We start from the raw sequence: 10965 nt of genomic DNA, 5'->3' as shown, positions 1-10965 counted from the left end.
GGGCCCCAAGAGTCTGGCTGCAGCCACTGGGGGGCGCCATATTGCGACTCGCTCAGACACATGAAAAATTAGAGGGAACATTGCCCGGCAGCCTACGTCTATTGCAGCATAACTAAGGGAGGATTCAGGGTCACCTGGTCCAGCCCTAACTATATGCTTTAGCAAAAAGGAAAGTTTTAAGCCTAATCTTAAAAGTAGAGATAGTGTCTGTCTCCTGAATCCAAACTGGAAGCTGGTTCCACAGAAGAGGGGCCTGAAAACTGAAGGCTCTGCCTCCCATTCTACTTTTAAATACTCTAGGAACAACAAGTAGGCCTGCAGAGCGAGAGCGAAGTGCTCTAATAGGGTGATATGGTACTACAAGGTCATTAAGATAAGATGGGGCCTGATTATTTAAGACCTTGTATGTGAGGAGCAGCATTTTGAATTCAATTCTGGACTTAACAGGAAGCCAATGAAGGGAAGCCAAAACAGGAGAAATATGCTCTCTCTTTCTAGTCCCTGTCAGGACTCTTGCTGCAGCATTTTGGATTAGCTGAAGGCTTTTCAGGGAGTTTATGGACATCCTGATAATAATGAATTACAGTCGTCCAGCCTGGAAGTAATAAATGCATGAACTAGTTTTTCAGCGTCACTCTGAGACAGGATATTTCTAACTTTAGAGATGTTGCGCAAATGGAAGAAAGCAGTCTCACATATTTGTTTAATATGTGCATTGAAGGACATGTCCTGGTCACAAATGACTCCAAGGTTCCTCACAGAGTTACTGGAGGCCAAGGTAATGCCATCCAGAGTAAGAATCTGGTTAGATACCATATTTCTAAGATTTTCAGGGCCGAGTACAATAACCTCAGTTTTATCTGAATTAAGAAGCAGAAAGTTATCATCCAGGTCTTTATGTCTTTAAGACATTCCTGCAGTTTAACTAAATGGTGTGTGTTATCTGGCTTCATGGACAGATAGAGCTGGGTGTCCAGTTGTAGACGATGATGCTTGAATTCAAACAGGCACACAATATGAAAGATGAGGAAAATCCCTGAGCACTGTGCAGAGGACTCTGAGGACTGAGACGCATGTTGTCATGCATGTGATAATATGACAACAGGACGGCCCTGAGCCCTTAGAGGACGACACAAAGCTGAGTGTTTATCTGCACGTCTCAAACACGCCTCCATTTGTCTGCAGGCTGAGTGATCTGACTGAGCTCAGCCTCCATTTTCTACAGGGAGACGCTCAGAGAGGCTTTCAGTTTCATTTCACAGGAACAGCTTTGCTTCTGTTTTACATGCAGGTGCTGCACAGAACACACCCTGTTCAGTCTGTTTGTGTGACTGACTGCAGCTCAGACTAAAGGCTGGATCAGCCTGTTCAACAGCTCAGCAGTTTGTAGTTTGTTTTCATTTTGCCTCTGTCAGTGCGCCCCAGGGCCGCTGTGGCTACAATGTATGTCTGCCTTGCCATCACCAGTGTGTGAATGGGTGGATGACTGAATATAGTGTAAAGTGCTTTGGGGTCCATAGGGACTAGTAAAGCGTTATATAAAATACAGACCATTTACCATTTATGTAAACACCAAACAAAGTCCTGCACACAGTGAGTTTAGTGCACTGGGTGTGTTATCTGTTAGTAATCATGTTGAACATTATAAAAGTGTCACAAAAGGTTGATTCTGTTTATCTGGACGCATTCAATTGGAGAAATGCTTTGTCACTCTTCCAAGTGATTTCTTCAGTTCCATTCGATTCCTTCTTGTGGGACATGCATGGAACAATTCACCCAGGAGGCATCCTCATCAGATTCCCAAACCACCTCAACTGGTTTCTTTCGATGTGAAGGAGCAGCAGCTCTACCCTGAGCCCCCCCAATAGCCAAACTGCTCACCCTATCTCTAAGGCAGAGGCCAACCACTCTTTGGAGGAAGCCCATTTCTGCCACTTCTATCCGCAATCTCAATCGCTATCCGAAAGAATAATGATCATTGATCAATGACCATTTAATCAGTGGCCATGTGTACCATTAACAGAGAGAGTTGTGGAATAGCTGCAATCACAGCATTGTAAAATCAACAAATCAGTTTATTTCTAAGCTCAGTTGATCTGACTGAGTGATCTGAGTGAGCTCAGCCTTCACTTTCTACAGGGAGATGTTGTTTTCAGGCACAGAAGTAAAGACATGTTTACCCACAGCATTCAGTTACAGAGGAAGACGTTGCTCTAAGGCACTTCAGAAACAGAGGTTTGTCTGTTATTGGAGGGACAAAAACAATGAAAAGAGAATTCAACAGGTACATGTAAATCTTTATTAACACTTACACACTTACATAGTGCTCATATTTCATTCAATCACAGAAGGAATTCACTGATTGTCATTGTCTTTAAAAAGCAAACTCTTATAAGGCACACATGAACTGAGAAAAACCCCACAAACACCAAGAGGATGTTTCAAGAAGGCCACAGAGAGAAGAGTACAGAAGTGGAGCAGTTCAGTGATGTAGGTGGAGGCGTCACACCATCAGGCCATGAAAATATGAACCATGATTTGAACCTGAAACAGTGCAGAAGCTCTAACAGTGGAGAGATGTTTGGAGTTAAAGCTTCGGTCAGACCAGAGATCAGAGCATCAGTTCATCACACTGTCCTCACTGCTGTAATATTAATGCCACACTGTTGTTCTTTCATGTGCTGATGTGATGCACTCATGTTTACATGTTAGTGTTACTGACCATTAAGTTCTGTAGGAACCACACATTAACACACAGCATACACGGATAAATAAAAAACACCCGTTGATGTCTTTGGACTGTGGGAGGAAGTCAGAGACCCAGAATCCACTTCAGGAGATACATGTATGACCTTTGTTCCTCATGTGCTCCATGTGTTACTTTACTAATTCACAGGAGGAGTCTGTTTCTGTGGGCAACAGGATGACTTCACTGCTTCACTGCTGTCTCATTACAAATCCACACAAACATGATGTGTATATTTATACATTATGAGTGGCAAGTTTCCCTAAAATCACAATGTTTCTAATTTGAGCCAAACTGGTGGATCTGAAAATCCATCTAAACAAATGAGTCAAACTTCACCCAAAAGAGCATCAGTGTACAAAGGTTTGCATCATCTATACAACAGTATAAAATGTGAAAATATGTTTCATATTTTTGAGTCTTATGGGTCTGTTTATGAAAAGTAATCAGGTCTCAACCCAGCAAAGTTGTTCAGGATGTTTTGCTGGTGTCAAAGGTCAAAGCAGTTTAAATCTGACCTGAACAGTGTGTCATGTTAAAGAAAAGTTGAAGAGGTTGTCAAACTTCTCAGTGCAGGATCAAAGAGAGACGTTAACAGTTTGTACAATCTGTTAAACTGGGTAAGATTGGTTTACAAACTAAAAACAATGTCAGCCAAAGAGATGATTTTTATACAAAGTGTTTTCCAGTGGACTGTACTTAAAGAAGAAAAAGTCACATGAAGTTAATAAACAATCACACCAACATAAAATAGTTAATTTGTCTAACCTGAAGCTCCAACACTCACTGACTCTGAGATCAGAAATTCATGTGTGTTTGTAACACAGTTTGACTTTGTGTCAGTAAATCTCATGAACAAGATGAATAAACTGTAGTTCAGAGTCACTGACAGCACAGACACACACTGTTGGTCCGAGTCTGAACATGATGATCATCAGAGTCGACTGCTGGATGTTCAGGAGAGTTTCTGTCTGTCCTCAGATCGTCCGACTCACAGTTCATCTCTGTCTCCTCCTGGCTGACCTGCAGGTGAGAAACAGCTGTGAGGTGTCCTCTTCTAGTTCAGGAGATTAGATGAAAAAATCATTCATAACATTTATAAAGTGAGAAAATGTTAATGTTGATTTTTCTGCTTTTTATTTAAAAACATGATCTGACCAAAACTGCAGTCTGGAATCTTGCTTTCACCATAAAAAAATCATATTTTTTTTAAATACACAGGTCTAACAGCTGCTTCGGGGTCAGAGGTCATGTTGGGTTGATCCAGCTGTTCTTTATAATTTGACCTGTTTGGCTGCAGACTGTGAGAGCTCATTAAAACATGTCTGAGACTTTTGGAAGGTCAAATCCTCGAGTCTCTGAAAACGTGTTTGTTTATTATGAGGCTGAAACATCTGAACCTGTGATTCAGTGACAACAGCTCTGTCACACCAAACACTGTGTACACAGTTTACTACTTTTATATACGAAGCACTTCAAACAGTGCAATATATCAATACCATGCAATATATAATACTATATACCAAACATCATACTTACAGTTTGATATAATTGTTCAAAACAACCAAACATCTAAAAATAAAACTGACTTTTTAGGTTTCTACACTGAATAAATATCCAAAAACATTTTGACTGGTTAAAATCACGTTTGCAGAAGATTTGGTGGTTTCCTGGTGTAGAGTTACTAGAGTTAGAATAGAGTTAATATTCCTTCTTTAATAATCCTTTGTTGTGCTCACTGCTTGTTTTATTCCTGTGTTTGATGATCAGAGTCTCTGTAAGTCATGAGTGTCAATGAACGATCAAATGAGAAACTCCAGGAAGTGCTGAGTGGACTGTGCCATGGGGGAAATATGATGTTGTTTATGTTTAATATTTATGCTGTTTAGCTTACATTTGAGTTATTCTGGATTTGATTAATTGACCTGTTAACATACACCAGGTCACCAGTGCATTACTTAAAGCTTTAGCAACATGCTAATTAAACATATGTTCAAGAAATAAAAAATATTAACTTCATCTGATCCAACATTCAGATTATTTTAAATGTGCGAGTCTGTAATCTCAGTGACTAACAGAGAACCTGAGTGTAAATGTGACCAGATGAAGTGTGAGGTTGTGAGAAAGTCTCTGACTGCATTCATAGATGTGTCCTTTCAGCTGCTCGCTCTGATCCAACCTTTGGTCTCTAAGAAGAGGCTTCAGGGAGACGTTTGCTACGTTGGACTGTAGGACCATCAGAAATGTGTGCAGTAACAAAACAGGCAGCACTGAAAGCAGCTCTAAGTGTTTGTGTTGTTCAATGATTTGTGCACAACAACAACAATGGGACCTCTCTCATCCATCAGTCACCATGTGGACATTTTTCTGACACACTTTGAAGCTGATGGACGTTTTGTGTCTGCACTAAGTACGTTTTCAGCAGCTATGGCACCGGCATGATTCACTTTCACAGACTCACAACCACCAGCTCCACCCCTCCCCTCCCCCTCCAGCTGTAGGCTTTATCATTGAGTTTCCCCACACATGTTTACAGACGAGTTAGAGAGCAAGAGAAGAAGAGACATAAATGTCTTTGTTTCTGCTCTAACCAAACAATGCTGCTCTACAACTCTAGACTACCAGCCACAAAGACAACAGCTGGAGAAACATCTGTCTACCTCTGACATCCACCAGCTCATCCATACAACAAACAAACATCAACAACCAGGAAGCAGCTTCACCTCTAATCACACACACACTCAACTCTACTTACTCACCTGTAACAATCAGGTTGAGGCTGCTGATGGACTTCCATGAGCGAGTTTCTTCCATGAAGAAACGACACTCGTATGCTCCAGCGTCATGAACTGTCACATCCTTCAGAATCAAAGACACGTCTCCATCCTTCATCTGTCTGTCCTGCAGATCCACCCGGTTCTTAAAAGATGGATGCTGGTGTGTTGAATCAGGGAGACCATCCTGGTACAAAAGCACATAATCATCTCCCAGGTCAAATCTCTCCCACTTTATTACTCTAATGTTGTTGTTTGGAGCTCGACATGTCAGAGTGACGTCCTGTCCAGACTCAGCTGTGATGGTTTTCTGCTCTGAAAGAGGAAACAACACTTTGACATTTGAGTTTTTAGTCATGTTGGATTTAATGAACCTCTGAACATCCAGCAGGTCACCAGTGACCCACTGAGGGGGAATTTTAGCCTCATGCTAAACATGCAAAGTGTCAGAAACTACAAGATGTTAGCTTCCACAGAACAACAACATGTGCTGATAATAAGTGAACATAATGTGTGAGAGAAAGCAGCCTCTCATTATAAGACACTGTGAGTCTCTGCATGCTGCCTTTATGGAGCTACAGCTGTTTGTATACACTGAACAAGAAGCTTTGTAGCTGCATACTGACTCCTGACACTACAACACATCACACTGACACACACATTACACTTCTTTGTCTCTGTCACAGCTGGATTACAGATGTTAAGTGTCCACCCAGCCTGGTGTCTCCTTCACACACAGACAAACTGAATCCAGATGAAAATAATCCTCCTGTACTTCTTGTTATCTCAGAGAGAACCTCAGTTTAGTTCAATCTCACCTGCAGAGACGAAGACAAGGACAAACAGCAAAGTGCAGCAGAGCAGCGCAGTGCCAGCAGCCATCTCTGTGTCAGTATTTGTGCTGATCCGACTCTTAGTTTGTAATAAAGCTGAAAGTCTGCTTTGAAGAACAGATCTGACTTTCAGCAGCTCACTCTTACCCTGTAGTTTGTGGTTCATTTAAGAGCCTTGGAAACCTTGGCTGTTTAGTTGAATCAACAGGTATTATCAGGCTGACGTCAGCATGATGTCATAAACACACGATAAAACATCAGAGTTTTAGTACAGCCTCTTGTTCTCTCCTGTAGTCTGAGTGTAGCCATTATAACAGTGAGACGGCACTGCCACCATGAGGTCAAACTGGAGCATTGCAGGTAATAATTCTCATCCTGAACACTGTTGGAACATCAGACCTCCTCACGCTTTGAACTCATTGTGATTCTAAATATTTCTAGTTTCACTTTGACCCCAACCCTAACCCTGAAATGGGCTGTACAGCTTTTATACTTTGACAATGACAAAATATTATTATCTTCTCCCAAATCCAACGTGGCAGTCTGCTGCGAATCCTCCCCGTCCACATCTGACCTCCCCTGGTATCTGCTCCTCCTGGAATCAGAAACACATGGACACAAAAACACATCCTGCCTTGATTATCTAATGTTATCCTTCAGCTTATTCTAAGGCCCAGTTCAGGACGTCATGTTTGGACTTCCTGACCCAGAGACTTATAGAAAACAATTATCAGTGTATGTGTAAAAATCCTCTGCACTCTGCGTGTACCTGCAATATTTCAGATCCAGACAATATCGCTGAATGAATCTGTTAACTCTGAAAACACAGAGTCAACTCATTTATGAGCACATTTGCATTATGTATATATTCATTTAATAAAACAGCTTTATTTAATTTTTTTTGGAAACAATTTATAATTTTGCCTTTCACACCTATTTTCCGTGTGAACAAAAGAACGTTCAGCTGTTATCAGGTTCCTCTCCTGTCTCGGTTGTGGAGTGTATGTAGACGACCCACGAACAGACATAGGCAGAGAGATGGAACTTGAAACCAAAAGCGAGCCTTTATTTGGCTGGTGACAGGAGAACTAAGAAACCTATGAACAACTATGACATACTGTGATAATATGAGGGCACTATGACACACACTATGACTCTGTGACTATGAGGACATGGGGGTGGGAACACAGACGAAGAAACAATGAACAAAGGGAGACAGAAGACTTACATACACATATGAGGTGATGGGGAAGTGGAGGCACCTGGGAAAAAAGCTGACACAAATGGACATAATGACATCACATGGGGAAGAGTAAAACTAAACACATTGGCTGTGTCCAAATCAATGACTGTAGAAAACATGGACGACGCGACAGCGCCTCCTCCCATTGTGCAAAAATGAAGCCAAACAACCTGCCTGCTGCACAGCTGGCTTATGGCACTAAGAGGCACATACCTCCCTCTAGTGGTCACATTAAGTTCAAACATGGAAAAAGTGTTGGCTACCTATAACATAGTCCTGGGATCACTTCCGGGCCATTCACCCCCCCCTCACACATTGACCCATGTGACCTCAGTAACTCAGTTGACAGCAGGGTGGGTCATCCACTCTCAGGACCTCCGCCAGCATCACAACCTCACTGGGAGTTAAACACCCGAGACTCTCCATCAGCTTTCAGAACTGAAGAGGTGAAGCGCAGTTTGCTTGTTAACGTGTTGGCCGTCCAGCCCCACGCACGGGGCGATCCGCTGTAGCTCGTTAACGGAGATTTGCCGTGTTGTGGCGTTAACGTCATTTCAACGAGATTAACGCTGACAGCACTAGTGAGAACACAACGAATATGACTGCACATTGACGCCGACATCATCCTAGTGCAAAGACAAGTGGAAGCAGACAAAAACAACAAGCACGCATGCTACAAACTTTACCCGAGTCATTTAGACAGCCGTTAGCACATGATTCTCCTTATGGGGACCTGATATGTTTAATATGCTGCTGAGAATATAGCCCAGAAGAAGCGTATAGTATAGCTTTTATTTTGGAAAGAGCCATTTCTCTGTAATAAACTCTCTTTTCCAAAGATGAGTGATTTCTTGATCAGATAGATTTATTTTATCCCTTTGTTGTTTCAGCAACATTAAATCTAAAAACTGCACGTTTGAGTTAAAATATATATTTATAATTTTAATAAATGACAAATTAAAAAGGCATGAACATTTTTTTGTATCGAAAAAATATCGAACCGTGACACCAAAGTATCGAACCGAACCGTGAATTTTGTGTATCGTTGCACCCCTATTATATATATATATATATTAGGGGTGCAACGATATTCGTATCGATATTGAACCGTTCGATACAGTGCTTTCGGTTCGGTACGCATATGTATCGAACAATACAACATTTGTAATTTATTTTATCAATTTTCCTTCTGACGATGCTGTCTGTGTTGAGCGCTCAGTGAATCTGTGTTCGACTACTCCGCCTAGGCTGCACTGTCGAGCGCAGATCCACTGAGCGCTCAACACAGACAGCATCGTCAGAAGGAAGAGCGCAGGGCAAGCTAGCGAGACAGAAGTTAAGCTCTACTTGCAACAGGCAAATTGAACCTCATTCAGATCTGGCGTTTGGAATTATTTTGGTTTTAATGTGACGTATGACCCTGAAGGTAAGCGAGTCATGGACTAAAGTAAAACAGTATGTTGGATGTGCCATGCAATGCTCAATTACATGGGTGGGAACTAGTGTGTTAGCGCAGTTAGCTCGTTAACGTGTTGGCCGTCTAGCCCCATGCACGGGGCGATCGGCGGTAGCTCGTTAACGGAGATTTGCCGTGTTGTGGCGTTAAGGTCATTTCAACGAGATTAACCTGAAAGCACTAGTGGGAACACAACGAATATGACTGCACATTTACGCCGACATCATCCTAGTGCAAAGACAAGTGGAAGCAGACAAAAAAAAGCAAGCATGCTACTAACTTTAGCCGAGTCATTTAGACAGCTGTTAGCACATGATTCTCCTTATGCTGCTGAGAATATAGCCCAGAAGAAGCGGATAGTATAGCTTTTATTTTGGAAAGAGCCATTTCTCTGTAATAAACTCTCTTTTCCAAAGATGAGTGATTCCTCAATCAGATACAGGGCTCGCAATATCGCTAGCCCGACGTCCCGGAGCTAGCGATTTTTTCAGTCGGGCTACCAAAATCTATCTCTTCCCTGCCCGTCGGGCTATTGTAGGAAAAATATATGTCAATGCTTTTGCATTCTTTCAGAAATGTAGCTGGGTAATTATGTCATTGGCATCGGTGAGCCACTGTCAATATGTGACATATTGAAGTCGCGTTTGAATTTGCGCTTGTTTTTTTGCTTTCACTTTGCAATCGTGCGAACTGTGTATAGAGAGCGACAGCACTGATCTGTGAGTGATGATAATTTGTGCACCAATTCCTCTGACATCGTCTTATTAATCGTTAGCTTACTATGCAAACATGACAAGTGAAATCTCCCGCAGCAAGCTTAAACATGTGAGAGGTTGATCGCGCAGAGAATCGCTGAGCTTATGTGAGTGCGTGTGTAAAAGCATTTCAGTTCTGCTGAGCCAAATAAGACAGGTCAGGGTGAAGAAGTGACAGCCAAAGAAAAGCTTACCACAAAACGGAGAAGTTATGACAAATCAGACTATAAGGCAAAAAGAAAGTGCAGCTTTATGGTTTCATGGACAAAATAATTTCTGTGGCTGCAATATGACGAGCTAAATAACCAGGGCTGCACATAAGTGGTCCGCAGGTGCGCATTCGCTGTCAAAATAAAAAACACGCACAAGGGTTAGGGTTAAATTTAAAAACTGTACTTTTGAGTTAAAATATATATTTATAATTTTAATAAATGACAAATTAAAAATGCATGAACATTTTTTTGTATCGAAAAAATATCGAACCGTGACACCAAAGTATCGAACCGAACCGTGAATTTTGTGTATCGTTGCACCCCTATTATATATATATATATATTAGGGGTGCAACGATATTCGTATCGATATTGAACCGTTCGATACAGTGCTTTCGGTTCGGTACGCATATGTATCGAACAATACAACATTTGTAATTTATTTTATCAATTTTCCTTCTGACGATGCTGTCTGTGTTGAGCGCTCAGTGAATCTGTGTTCGACTACTCCGCCTAGGCTGCACTGTCGAGCGCAGATCCACTGAGCGCTCAACACAGACAGCATCGTCAGAAGGAAGAGCGCAGGGCAAGCTAGCGAGACAGAAGTTAAGCTCTACTTGCAACAGGCAAATTGAACCTCATTCAGATCTGGCGTTTGGAATTATTTTGGTTTTAATGTGACGTATGACCCTGAAGGTAAGCGAGTCATGGACTAAAGTAAAACAGTATGTTGGATGTGCCATGCAATGCTCAATTACATGGGTGGGAACTAGTGTGTTAGCGCAGTTAGCTCGTTAACGTGTTGGCCGTCTAGCCCCATGCACGGGGCGATCGGCGGTAGCTCGTTAACGGAGATTTGCCGTGTTGTGGCGTTAAGGTCATTTCAACGAGATTAACCTGAAAGCACTAGTGGGAACACAACGAATATGACTGCACATTTACGCCG

General features: G+C 41.9%; 1 protein-coding gene across 1 annotated transcript in view; it reads right to left on the bottom strand.

Moving 5' to 3' along the window:
- Positions 1 to 3737: 3737 nt before the first annotated feature.
- LOC146673177 (polymeric immunoglobulin receptor-like) overlaps positions 3738 to 10965 on the bottom strand; it is a 193811-nt gene continuing 186583 nt past the window's right edge. The window contains exons 5-6 of the mRNA XM_085400933.1: positions 5506 to 5835; positions 3738 to 3769 (exon numbers count right to left, since the gene is read on the bottom strand). Coding sequence (XP_085257059.1) covers positions 3738 to 3769; positions 5506 to 5835 — 362 coding nt within the window. The remainder of the gene's footprint in view (positions 3770 to 5505; positions 5836 to 10965) is intronic.

The sequence above is a fragment of the Rhamphochromis longiceps genome, linkage group LG3, assembly GCF_057381845.1.
Source record: "Rhamphochromis longiceps isolate RC_006_pf linkage group LG3, R_longiceps_female_GT1.1, whole genome shotgun sequence".
NCBI lineage: Eukaryota > Metazoa > Chordata > Actinopteri > Cichliformes > Cichlidae > Rhamphochromis > Rhamphochromis longiceps.
The sequence above is the reverse complement of the archived record's forward strand: the minus strand, read 5'-3'. Positions and strand labels throughout refer to the sequence as shown.